The 13,776-nt window shown below is 47.9% G+C and overlaps 1 protein-coding gene across 1 annotated transcript in view; it reads left to right on the plus strand.

Moving 5' to 3' along the window:
* The first annotated feature begins 1,187 nt into the window (after positions 1 to 1,187).
* LOC142573076 (beta-1,3-galactosyltransferase 1-like) overlaps positions 1,188 to 13,776 on the plus strand; it is an 81,819-nt gene continuing 69,230 nt past the window's right edge. Inside the window, exon 1 of the mRNA XM_075682592.1 lies at positions 1,188 to 1,698. Within this exon, the coding sequence (XP_075538707.1) occupies positions 1,696 to 1,698 (3 nt within the window). The 5' untranslated portion in view covers positions 1,188 to 1,695. The remainder of the gene's footprint in view (positions 1,699 to 13,776) is intronic.

A 13,776-nucleotide genomic window follows, 5' to 3' on the forward strand; every position in this document is an offset into this window, starting at 1 on the left:
GTTTTTATACTCTCGCAGTTGAGGGCAAGAAGGAACCCCTCAATAGACGAGCACGTGATTGTACAATGGGTTAAGGTGACGCATACTGTCGTAGCGCCGCTGGTCGGGCACAAAGACTGGGAGGAGAAGGTAACTTCTGCTCTCGTAGCGCCTCTGGTCGGGCACAATGACTGGAAGGAGAAGGTGACTTCTGCTCTCGTAGCGCCTCTGGTCGGGCACAATGACTGGGAGGAGAAGGTAACTTCTGCTCTCGTAGCGCCTCTGGTCGGGCACAATGACACATACACTCACACACGCACATGAAGACACGTGGCATCGGAACATGCCTGGACGCGCTTGGCGGGGAGCGTAGCGGCGACGCCGAACGGGCCAAAATGTCTGCCGCTTTGTTGCAGTCGCGCCGGCTAAACCGCGCGTCGTAGGCGAAACGTAACACCCTGCGCCGCCGCATCCACATAGGCAACAGAGTGGTCGTCCTTATACTTATCCCACAACTGTCTTGCCCTGGCCGTACGAAGACTGTCGTGTCTTCCTGGGAGCATGGTTTTTGAATAGGTTTAATGATCAGTTGTCGCCTTGCTATTTGCGGCGAGGCGGTTCGTGCCACAGAGGCGATTGTGGGATTTAGGCCCAGCTTGTTCAGAGTGTACATGCCGGCCTGTGTACCGGACAGAGAAAAAATCTGCGCCGTTTTGTGCGCCTCGGTCAGTTCTATAGTGTTATGTATTCTTAATCTGAATAGTTTGTCCGAATTTATGTATTTGGGGGCTAGCCCCAACGGCTGTTCTGTATGGTAGACGTATTAAGGCGTTCATTTTGTGCGTATCCGCTCGCCTTAGGTGGCAATAAGGGAGGGAGTACACCAGTTGCTGTGATGAATCTTTCTTCGCAGAAACGAGTGATGCTGTGCGACATCAACCAGATACTCCGAGAATTCCCAGGTGCTCCTGTGAAGCCTTGTTGACGTGACGCGTGCGCCTTTCACGTTTAAATGTCTTTTGTGTCTGTCTCCGCCTCTGCAGTCGCAAACGTCGGCAGCTGCAAGAAAGTCGCGTATACAAATGCGGAGAAACAAGGCAGTAGGGTAGTGTGCGCGCGTGCAACCCAGATGAGGCGCTCACGTCAATCCCACTGTCGCCCCCTCACCAGGCCCCGCTTCGCCTCAACTCCGCGGCCAGCGCTGCTGGCAGAGTCGTGTGCAGGAAGCGCTCAACAAAAAGGGTCGCGGCGGCGCGCTCGGCGCGCTCATGCGCTATGTTGCTACACCGTCGCTCGCCGCCGCCCTGCTGCGACGCGCGTAATACGCGCGCCTTTCGCGAGAGTCTGCCGGCGACTTCGCGCCGGCCTCGTCATGCGCGCGACCGCGTCTTGCGGCGATGTCCCTCCTGCGCCGAAGTGGACGCAGCCGCTCGCCGTCTAGGTAGAGCGAGCCCTCGCCGCCTTGCCCGCACTCCTTCGCTTCTTACTCGAAGCCATCAGCCGGCCCCTCCTCCGTGCAAGTGTTGCTCCCGCTATTCCGCCGGCGTAGTCGCCTCTCCGCGCGTTTACACCGTGGTGCGGCGGCGGACTTGCGCGCCTCGTCCAGCGGACAAGCTGGCAGAAAAAGTGACACCTGAATCATGCTGACCTCTGCCGTTCCTCGCCTTCCTTCCGGATAACACCGCCCTTGAAGGCGCTTCAACGCATCCGAAAGCCATGGTGAGCTACCAGGAATGCGGTTCTCGTTCCTTTGGAGCCGTACTACAGTGGCGCTGGTGATTGCACCAACGACCGCTTCAGGCAGTTTTAGTCGTGCGCATCTATTCTCAGCGTATGCATCACCTGAGTCACGCAATGAGGCAGCGTTTAACATTTGATTCAAACGTACATCCTGTTTTCTAGATGCGAGAAATGTGAGAGCCGTTTTGCGTGGAAGGCCTCAGCGATCTCTTAAGAATCGTAATGTTAGCTGCAATGTCTGCTGGCATTTTACATCTCCTAAGGAAGCGGCCGCGCTTTCTTTGGAGCGGTGCACTTTCCCGAAGAAAAAAGAAAAACCTATTCCATGTCATCACACGGCAGGTGCACTTTAGCGCTCGAACCCTACCGATTTTGGACGGACAGTCTTGCTTTTAACAAAGAAACAGTGCGCCATGCGAGAAACACATTTGTCCCTCACCGCACGCATCGAAAAGTGAAACGCATCTACTTGCTACAATTAACGATGTGGTACCATGGCTAGGTGAATTATGCTGCGTAACAGAAGCGTTTGCGAGTTGGAATTTATCCGCCATCTGAAACGGTGCCGTAAGGAATGCTCAGACTATGTAGGGTATTTATTTATTTATTTATTTATTTTTTACTGTGCTTCGCACTAGATTAATCCCGGCTCTTACCAGGAGCCACGGACCGGTAACTGTAAGGTTTGGCTCAAAACCGGGAGCTGTGAAACCGATAGCTAGCACCTTCACAGATAGCCGTTGTTTCGAATATTCAATCGATTTATTTGTTTCATTCTTGCTTTCATTCATGTGGATCTGCCATTAATACTCTGTACTTTGCTATTGTTGTCGCTATCTTCTATTTACTTACATATCACCCCTGTGGACTTCTTTTCCTTTACTCTTTTCTCGAGAAATAATCATTCCATGTCATTTAACAAAAATTAATGGTTTACATTGTTCCTTTCCTTCGTTTTCTTTCGACAACGTCATGGCGATTATAGAGAGAGAGAGAGGAGAATGGAGGAAGGAAATGCAGGGAGGTTAACCAGAATGAAGCGCTCTAATTAACTTATCCTTACTCTTTATTTTCTGAGGACCTATTGCAGGTAGAATCTTATCGTTACCTTGGCATCACAATCAATAGCAAATTAACTTGGTTTGATCATATTACAAAAATCACGACCGACGCTTCACGCACACTTGGTTTTATCAGAAGATCACTTCCAACTTCGCCCGCTAAGACACGAAAACTGGCATATGAAACTTTTGTCCGCAGTAGGCCTGAATATATGCATCCGCGATCTCATCAGTCCTACCTAATTAACATGCTTGAATCCGTCCAGAACCGTGCAGCACGCTTCATATCACCGACATACGACTTCCGCCCCGACTTCCGCCCCGAATCACTTGGCCTCACTTCCTCAGCTCTGAGACGAAAAGTTGCGCGCCTGTGTTTATTCCATAAGTTATATTTCAATTTCCCCTATCTGCGTGGTTCCCTTATATCTCCTCCCATTGGTAACCGCCTATTCAATTCAAATAGCGTCCAACGTCTTCGTGGCTCCACTAATTCTTTCGACAAGTCCTTCTTCCCGACCGCAGTTGAAGAATCCATGGAACCTGCTAACTAATGAGCACTGCGCGACAAGGTTTAAGGCGATGTTGTTAAATCATCTGGGTTGACATGTTCTCTTTGCTCCGATTTGTGTTCATACGAAATTTTGTACTTTTTCCTGTATTGAGTTTTCTTTTTTTTTTTCTTCCCCTGTAACCATTGTGTGCTCGCCCTGCTGCCCTAACCATTCGCCGACGTGTGTGGCGCTTGTGGCGTAAAGGCAATATTGACAAGCACCGTTTTAACTACCGCGTTCTTTGCTTCTTTTTATGTCCCTGTGTTGCATTGTTATATTTTTATTACGTTTGTTTTCATTATCTACCCTGTATACGCTCCCCCCTTATGTAGTACCCCGACAGGGGCCTGTAAGGGACAATATATGATGGTGATGATGAATGGCGATGATTAGTTCGTACCATACTTCCGAGATAAAGAAATGCCTGCGAGATCTGCCTGTGGCCTTGTTAAGGAGGGCTGACGCCCCCCCCCCCCTTAAAAAAAAAGATCACCCATATGCTCTAGAGACAAAAACGAACACGCTGAGCGTTTGTATATACGCGAGTTGGACGTCGAAATGTGTGGATTCCCTGTATATAGCATAGCTGTTCGATTCTGTGTCGTATGGAAAATTATAAATGATGCCGCGGTCCAAGTGCAAAATTCGTGAAGTTTAGTTTTCATTTTTACTTTTAGTGCGAGGGCATTTTCATTAAATACACACATTGTTTAACAAAGAAAATCCACTAGTATAGCCTGATCTTGTGGCTTGCGTTTTTAATGCTTGCGGTAATGACGCACAAGAGACAGATAATATATTAAATTCGGAGAAGCAACCACATTGTCGCTTGGCTTTGTTAATAATTAAGATAATAAAGACCGCAAAATAACTTGAAAATTTGGTCTTATATTAGGTTATCGTTAGGCATTTAAAATTAATTTTCTTATGTGACGTTACGTTGCCAGCTTGCACCAGTTAGTACGGAAACATTCTTCGACGTAAAAGAAAATGCGGATGAAGAGGATGAAGAGGTTGGAGAGGATGAAGGCGAAAACCTGCGCGCTCACGAGACATTCATTAAATCACTTGACATTCTTATTCGAATCCGTGTTTACTTCCTGTTACTTGCTTTCTTCCACCAAAGATCGTGGGTTCCAGTGCCTTAATGAACTTTACCTTAATTAATTGTGCCTTCATTATACTCACCTCAGTCAACCAGCGTTTCTCATACACTTTGAGAAAGGCTGGTCCACCAGCCGTAACGTCAGTGCAATATACTGTGCTTATTCAACGTATGTCGTACTCATTTTTTCTTCATCATCATATTATATATATATATATATATATATATATATATATATATATATATATATATATATATATATATATATATATATATATATAACATGTTTACGGTCGTGCAGCTGATAAGTCTGAGTTTCTTCCTTCACTAAATACTGATGGCAGGGTTTCGTTTGAACAGTTATCGCTTCTTACTTCTATCCCACTAATATCGAGGTTTGGTCGTTCAAGAATTTTTATTGATTTCTGTTCTCGGATGCCGTTATAGAACACACTTATAAACACTTGCACAAGACGCATGTAAAAATAGAACATTACGGCAAATATACTGTGCGTTGTGCTTCGTGACTTTAGCTGAATGATGCAGTTTCTATCAATGCGCACGGATGGGGAATGGCCTTGAAAAATTAAAACTTCGGCAATTGAGAACGTGCTTGGACTATTAAAACTGGTAATGAAAAGTTAATATCGTTTCCAGTATAATGTGCACATGTCATACGGGATGTGGATATCGATATATAGGTGGGATCACGTGGGTTTTCACAAAACGCTCCATAGAAATATTTCATATGATGTGAACTCGTTTTCTTTGTGGAAATGGAAATGTCAAATGAGACAGGCTCGGAGATGTGACGGCTAATCTTTTTTACGCAGTTTCGCACATTACATGGCAGTTACGACGTCTCGTATTCTTCCTTTACCAAGAAAGGGAGGCCACTTATGCACTTAATGCCTGCACCATCGCCACTGGCGAAACAGTTAATAATGTAGCAAACGAGATGCATAAGCATATAGGCGCCATGAGCGTGCGCCATATTCCAAAATGGCAGCGTATATTCAACTTAACGCTGATATCTTCAGTAGCGAAAGCATCAAAACTGTGCGTGTACTTTCGTCACTTTTTTGTTTTCTATTAAGTTACATGTGTGCCGTCTTCCAGAATATCGCCACGTTTATACGGGTTCCGAGAGTCTGTTAGACGTACGCATTACGCCACGAGACCTCTACAATCGCTGTCACATTCGTATTTCGTACAAATCCGTCACACAATACGCAACTATGTACGTAGACACACGCGTCTTTTCACGCGCCCTGCTGCTTTCCAGAAAATATATATATACATATAACGAAAGAAAAGCAACAAGAGGCTTTTCATCTGCGTTCCAGCCTGTATGTCTAGGATCGAAATTATTGCTCCCTTCGACGGCGCCTGTTCGCCTGGCAGTTATGACTATTCTCGGTATTGTGGCTAGCGCCTGAATGCATACTCGTACGAAACCGCTCTCATTGAACTCACGCGCGATGTGCTACTCAACGTCGGGACGTCGCATTCAATCTGCGCGTCGATGAATGCAACATAATAGGACGTTCGCGGTCTGGCCTCTATGTATACGGCGGTCGGATTGCGCGAGAAGTCGAGCGCGCTGCGATGGCGAGGAACTTCGATTTATAGCAACGACTTCAGAGAAGTATGCGAGCTGATGGAGCCAGTGTACGTGGCTCCCAACTCCGGTGGCTCGACAAACTCGGCCGATTTTTTTTTTTTTTTCGCTGAAAGTATATGGGCGTCCGTGTATGCCGCCCGCTGGTTGTCACGCTTAGAATGTAGAATTCTCTTTTCTTTCTTTCTTTCTTTCTTTCTTTCTTTCTTTCTTTCTTTCTTTCTTTCTTTCTTTCTTCAAGGTATGACGAGGGCTGGATAGGGCTGAAAGTTCAAGTGCCATAACATATTTGTCATCTGTTATTGGGCACTATAGAGCGCAGTAGAGTGCCCGTGCGTTTCACGTGCAGCTGTGTACGTGCTCGTTGCAACAGCTAGATTCACAGTTATACCGTTATACTGTAACACTCCGCATCTGGCTACTGCTGTACGCGAGAGAAAGGCAAGGCGGCTTTTTCCGCATTCGTCCAGTAGCGTGTAATGCTGTGCTGTGCAACCTATAATCGCTTGTGCCGCCGCTACATTAACGGCCTTCAGAACTACCGCACCTTAAAACACGTTTGAAGAGCGCTGCAATGCGGAAACCGGCAGTGTCGTCATATATATATATATATATATATATATATATATAAATTATTCCATCGACTTTCTCGAGAGCTAGGAAAAGAGATTCAAGAGAAAAACAACTTAAATAGGTTTTTCTAAGGACGCTGTACAACTTATCAAATGAGACCTATGCCTTAAAACCAAAGTTTAAATTTTTCTTAATTAAACCACTTCATTTCATAATTCATTTCACTTCATACTGGCACTTCGAAAAACAGTCCTAGCAACTCGAGACGACCGCGACTAATATATGTAGTTGATCTTGTCCGAGTACCACTCGACCTTTAAAGTTTGTTCAATTGCGTGAAACACCCGGTAGAGCGGCTGCGAATGAACGATTGTGGCGTGTGTGCACAACAGTGACTCTCCTTACTATAATTAGTTCCCCCTTTTCCCCTTCCCCACGTGTCAGGCGCAGCCAACAGGGCTCGCTTAAACTCCCAGTTTTTCCTTCATGTCTCTTTAGAACTCTCAGCCAGTCCCTGGAGTAGCAGCCCAGGTAATAAACCAACCTAAATTCTCGTCTCTCTCACTTCATTGCGTCAATGTGCATGCCTTCAGAGTGCCGCTTACCTGGCAGCCAGCTGGGCGACATCGAAGCAATCGCCGCCTTTTCTGAAGCCCTCTCGTGTGTTCGCAAACGGACGCGAACTCGTCAATTTATTACGCTCTCGCGAAGCTTCGCGATAGCCCAGTGAGTGAAAACAGACCATTGCCACGCGCGACTGCGGGAAGTAGACTGGCACGACTTCTCTCCCTCCGCATAAAGACAAGCGGAATCGCGCAAGTGTGCTTCCTCCAAATCACCGTGGTGTCGCCTTCACACGACGTTCAGCATGCATGCGCCCTGCAGCCAGCCTCAACGGCAGATATTCAAAATTCCACAAATGTGCTTCGCCGCACATCTCGAATGAGCCCACACCTTAATGGCAGACGTCGTCCGAGAGGCAGAAATAAAGCAGGGGCGCACGAGCTAGTGCCGTTTAATGCCACCATTTATTTATATGTTTTTTTTTACTACATCGCCGTTGTTTGAGAGCCTGTACTATCTGCTGTGCTGCCGTGAGCGCGGGTGGTCGGCCATCTCTGTTTAGGGCAAACTAATAATGGAAAATTGTATGCGCCGTACATCTCCAGTTGTGAGTTTGCCAAAAATCACGTGGAAGCGTCGACTAGGCACGAGAGCAGCAGACGCTCATCTCTGCGCTGGCGAGCGTCGAAAGGGAAACCTTATCCAAAGGTGCTGTTCTGGGGCTGCAAGGGTGACTGTACGAAGATCATACTGGATTTTAACGCTACAGCGTTAAGGAGCCCATGTTGCAGAAAAGCCGGCGTCCCGCGGCCCGGCGTCGGATTTTCTGACCACGCATACCCAAGCCCTCTATGTGACGCAAGGAATTGGCTGAACTAATTGAATTTCTCAAGCTAAAACACGTGGAAAAATCGTAACCTGCGACTTACACACAACCTACAGACATGATAGCTCTCGGATCGAGATTTTAATATACGCAAAAAAAAAATAATTCTGTTGCGCGAAAACTCAAACCTTTTTTTCCAGCGTTTTACAATTCATAGACCGGAGACGGCGTCCGCCATCTGCGCATGCCGGCGCGTAAATATATCAGAGTCCACGGAACGGAGCGCCCACTTCATTGAAACATTTCCAGATGGCGCTCGCCTCCGCCGCATTGCGACCCATGCGAGAGGCGGCGTTTCTACCAGAAAGCCCGCCTTCGTGCACAGGTTTCGCCGCGAGTGTTTCCCGGTAAACATTACGGTTGCATATGCTGCAGTTGACGGGAAGCGCAAGAAGCAGTCAGGGATCTTTGAATGCTATCACGTTCCACTCATAAAGGCGGAGCGTAAGCACCCTCCACAATTTTTTTTTTTACAGCACATCAATTAGACTCGCGGTTTTGAGGGAACTGCTAGTTTGCGGGATTAATGTATACCTTGCCCCCTGTCCTCACTGTCATCTTTTACCATTGTGTTCCTTCTTTCTTCATTTCCCTGTGAAAAGTTGCGGGCTAGTCCATGCTCGTGGCGTTAGTTTCCCGTTTCTCGTGTACCTGTATTCCCTGCGTTGCAGCTTTAGTACGTCGAACCAACTAGTATATCCACTCGTGTCAGCTCTGGTCGGCCTCTCTGCTTGCGCTATATAAATTACATTATATAGACTCGTGGCACTGCGCTCGCTGCAGCCGCCCACTTTCGGTTTCGCGCGCCCTGATAGCCGAACTTCGTCATGCCACAATTCCGCGGGTAAACAGATTTGTTCAGATCCAAAAATTGACCTAGTTACTACGGGGAGCTCGCTTCAATTTACCAATTACGTTGAGCCCGTTGAAGCCGAAAGCCTAAAGGTAATTTTTTTGTGAGCGATTAATTACCATGTATCACCAGGTACACCGTGATCGCCAGCACTCACGGAATGTCTCCACCCTGTATATATATATATATATATATATATATATACATACAGGGTGCCGAGAGGGTTCTTGAACAACATGTTGCACTGTGGTGAACGCGGTTTAAATCATGGAGCCGGGACCGCAAGGAGGTGCGACGCAATGCTGAGGCATGCCTCTCGTATTTACCGCTAAATCACCACTGGTGTTTCTTTTTTCTTTAAACCTCCTTGGTTCTGCCTTCCTCTACTGGTATGAGCATTGTCTGCACACAAACACTCGCGTTCCTGCAGAGCAGGTCTGTGGATACCACACCGTGGCACAGCACACAGTGCTCTGAGAGGAACGGACATCAAATTGCAGGCAACAAACGCCGGCGGTTTCCCGTGGGTCTCATATAATGCTCTGTCGACGTGCGACGCTCCTCATCAGGCTAGCGTTTCGAGACGCCTGGCAGCTGCCAGGGTGATGTTCCTGCTTCGCAGCAGCAGTTATCTCGCGTGCTGCTTCGCGCCAGTAAGTCAATCTCCGTATCGCCGAACACAGTCCGAGGAACTGCGGCGCAGGGCTGCACTTTTCTATCGCTTTCAATGCTTTGCACTTCGGCCGAAACTGAGAATGTTCTTTTTGGCCAATTGCACCATATAAAATATGTCTACTGAAGCTCTTTCGTTCCTCTTCAAAAGCGACTGAAATCCCCGAAATTGCCGCAAAGTATGTCCAATCAAACAAGGAAGTCATGGACCCTGCATTTGATCGTCATTATTATAACATGAAAGTGTTCTCTGCCGGGCACCTGCAAAAATCTGACCCATGTACGTACGTCATGCCATCATCATCCCGCGAATTTTCTGGCATTCCTGATGCCGATACTTTGACACTTTGTGCCTGCTTAATGGTTAGGAAAGTCGGAATATAAAGATTTATTATTAAAGGATGTGCGCCATTAATGGTCTGTATTTGTTTCAGTGAAAACATTGTTGTATCATTTGTTTTATCACAGAGTAATTCTGGAGAAAGCCAGGCACGTAGCCTGGGCACATGTAAGGCTAGTAAAGATGGTAGTGCTTGAAAATGCCTTTTGCGGTCTAACCCAGTAAACATCTACGAGTGACGTCACTCTTGGAAAGAAATTTCAACAAGAGCGGACGCTCCCATAGTGCTCAGCGGCCGAATTGACTGTAGCGCACCAAGCGGATGGTATTAACACCTACCGGTTTCGGTTTTGGGCGCGCGCGTTTTGAACACCAGTTGGTACACGCCCCGCCGGCTCCGCGCGGCATTTTTCCCCTTCTGCTGAACCACGCGTGGCCTTGGCGTGGAATAGTTTCATTATTTAGTAAAAATGATCGCGACCGATCTTTACAAGCCTGGACCGAATGTGTCGCGTGCAATTTCATAAAGAAAACGCAAGGCGTCTTCTGCAATGATGAAATGTTTATTTTGCTCTATATAAATGCTCGTTCCGGGCTTCTTGTGCATTCATCCAAAGTTGTGGCACCAGGTAAGCAGCAGTCGTTGTCGTACGAAGCTCCACCGGATGCCATCAGCTGAAAAAAAGTAAATTTCAAGCATGCATCATTTTGATATATTGACATAACAGGAATATTGCGTGTAGAGCCGAAACGTGCGTAAGTGGTGAATGAGCGGCATTACAGATAAATTCACTTTTAATTACATTTCGTAGCAGATAGACTCCTTCCAAACAATGCCATAAAATCTGAAGAACACATCCGATTTTCAAGCATCCCTCCCTTACCGGGCATTATTTCCTTCACTTTAAGAGCGCAAATACAGGGGTGACTGCGCGTTTCCAGAACAACTTGGCCTCAGTCGACGCGATGGTACGCCAAGTACACAGAGCTGCCTACAACACAGGCTCTCAGCCAGACCATGTTACACGCTCGCAGAATGCCTTCTAGTCGCACTCAAGACAGATTCCTGGGTGCCAAGCCTGTTTTCAGTCGCTCAGAATACACAAATGTCAAGTTCTTGAGCTCCTCCGTGTGATCTTTTACGCGTCCTGCCGGCGCAAGCAACACTCTCGGGTTATCACTCTCGGCAATCGCTCGTCGCGTTTTCGACAAGCGTGAGTACCGAAATAGGGTATATGTGGTTGCAGGGCCATAAAAAGCGTCACAAACTTGTCCCATTAAAATTCAGTACATGCAAATACTAACTCACTATGGCCTGCTTACTTTTTTGCTGACAGCTTCACAACCGCAGGCGCGGCGAGCATGCCTCAAAAGTATCCCAAGAAGTTACTAAATGAATTACAATACTTCTTGGGGTCAGAGAATGCGTCACGAACTTGTCCGATGCAGTAAGATTCAGTAGACGCGAAACTAACTGCGGCACACAACCGAGCTGCTTTCCGCTAACTGCGCCACTACGCCGAGCGCGGCCAGTGTGCTTGCAAAGTATCCCAAAAAGTAGCGAAATTAGTTCCAATGATATCTGGGGTCAGAGAAAGCGCCAAAACGTGTCCCGGTAAGATTCAGTACACGCGAAACTGCGTCACACGGCCAAGGTACTTTTCGTCACAAAGCCAGGTGCGGCGAGCGTGCCCAAAAACTACCGAAATAAGATATAATTATGCTTGGGCTCATAGAAAGCGTCGCAAACATCTCCCATTACGAGTAATTAACTCATGTTAACTAAGCTTGGATGGTGGAGCTGTTTTTCGATAACTGCGTCACTATATAGGTTCAGTTTTGTGCAGTAAGCCTAAATGTGCTTGAAGTGCGTCGCAGACCGTCAAACAAAATTCCTCACCTTGTTCTAGTCCAGTAGTGCAGCGGTGCCGTGCCGAAATGCAGACCGAACACAAATGAACGCCGGGAGCCCGAAAAACGGGCTACATCCAAAAGAGACGGGTTGCCGAGCACGCGAGCTTCACATGCGCGGCCGGCCTCGCTCACTCCTGCGGCTTGTCTGGCGCATGACGCACGTCAGGTATGCCGCTAGTTTGTTCCTAGGCAACGCAAGAAATATAAGTCGTATTGTATAAGTTGATTTACACGCAAAACTTTTTTAGTTTTAGTGGGAAAGAATTAAAAAAAATAAAACGTTGTCTAAGTTTATTTCACATTCTTTTTTTCTGATGCTCACGTCAACTAATGGAGTTGAAACTAGGCGTGACGTGTTTCCAGTGTTTGAAGAGTGTCCCCTCTTGTTGAATTTCTTTCTCTATGGATGATCCCCGACGACCCTCACTGCTCGGTAGTGCAGCGGAGGCTACGCCATTTCCCCCGCGTCTGCTCGCCTTTGAACATGTGTATGGGCGCGCGCGTGCGATCGAAAGCTCGTGCCCACGCGCATGCGCAGATGGTGCGAGACAGATCTTGCGCGTCGAAACGCGGCGCGAGCACGGATATCTTCTTGAGACAAATATCAGCTGTCTCATGTTGCGTACTCCAGGGTAGCGTATCGTATTGCTGGCGAGTTGTAGCGACGCCTGTTTATTGAAGCTCGACCGACGTTACTATTGGGTAGCGTGGCGTTATCGGCGGGCTGCAGGCATCGTGTAGAACATGGCGACCGGGCAAGGAGGAGACGATTTCTAGTGCGAAACGTGCAGTGTTTACTCAAAGGTTGGTGAAAGATGAAGAGAATGAAGTATTCAAAAGTACATTTCGGAGCCCCTTAAATAGACTCTCTAAAATTGTTGGAGGGATCTTGCTACTGTCGACGTCACGTGACAGGCACAGAGTCTCGTTTGTCGATGGGCGTCCCGCCTCCGCTTATACCAAGTCTGCTGCAAGAAAAGGGTGTCCCGCCTCCGGTTATACCAAGCCTGCTGCGAGGAAAGGGTTGTCCCGCCTCCGGATATACCAAGCCTGCTGCAAGGAAAACGACGTCCCGCCTCCGGTTATACAAAGCCTGCTGCAATGAAAATGGCGTCCCGCCTTCGGTTATACCAAGCCTCAGGTCCGGGAATTGTAGACGCTTGTCCTTCTCTTTTGCGCGTTGCTGGTTCGCGGAAGTTCCCCTGTAGAGCTTGACAGTTCGAGGAAAGGGGCCCTCTAAAGTCGCACACACACAAAATGGCCTGTAAACACTGCGGGGCTTCCGCCAGACCGGCACACACTCGAGAGAACCATGGCGAACTAGGAAGTCGCACTTCGCTTCGATGAGGCATGGTGGACGAGAGTCCTTTCTGCATGGGGTGCTGGACGCCAACCGTAACAGCATCTCCGGCGGGGAAGGAAGGTCCCAACGCGTAGGGGCCAGAAGCCGCTGTGCGAGGGATCGGCGTTTCAGTAGCAGAATTCCCCTCAGAGGTGACGAACCCTTGGTTCGTAGCTGGTAGATCATCTCGTGGCGCTGGTTCATCAGTCCTCGTGGCGCTCTTGTCACTTTTCTCCCTCGTCCGGTCCGGTGTAATCGGACTTGCAAACATGTCTCGCAGCTTTTCGTCTCCTCCGTGGGCAAGCAATCACCCCAGAACAGTGCCGCACCCACAACCATAAAGCAGCGAGCACAAGGCCACCCTCCTCCAAGACACACCAGGCTTTAAAAAAAAGAAAACCCGCTACTCATTTCCCTATTCCTTTCGCGCGTTCTCCCCCCCCCCCCCCTGAACACTAAACACAGCCATTTCTTGAGAGCGTTAACAATCGACTACAACTTCGAGAGAGAAAAACGTATGAACAAACGTAAATATGCCACGGAAACCCCGGTGAGCGTGGGGCTTTCATTAC

This window comes from Dermacentor variabilis, chromosome 2, assembly GCF_050947875.1.
Source record: "Dermacentor variabilis isolate Ectoservices chromosome 2, ASM5094787v1, whole genome shotgun sequence".
Lineage (NCBI taxonomy): Eukaryota > Metazoa > Arthropoda > Arachnida > Ixodida > Ixodidae > Dermacentor > Dermacentor variabilis.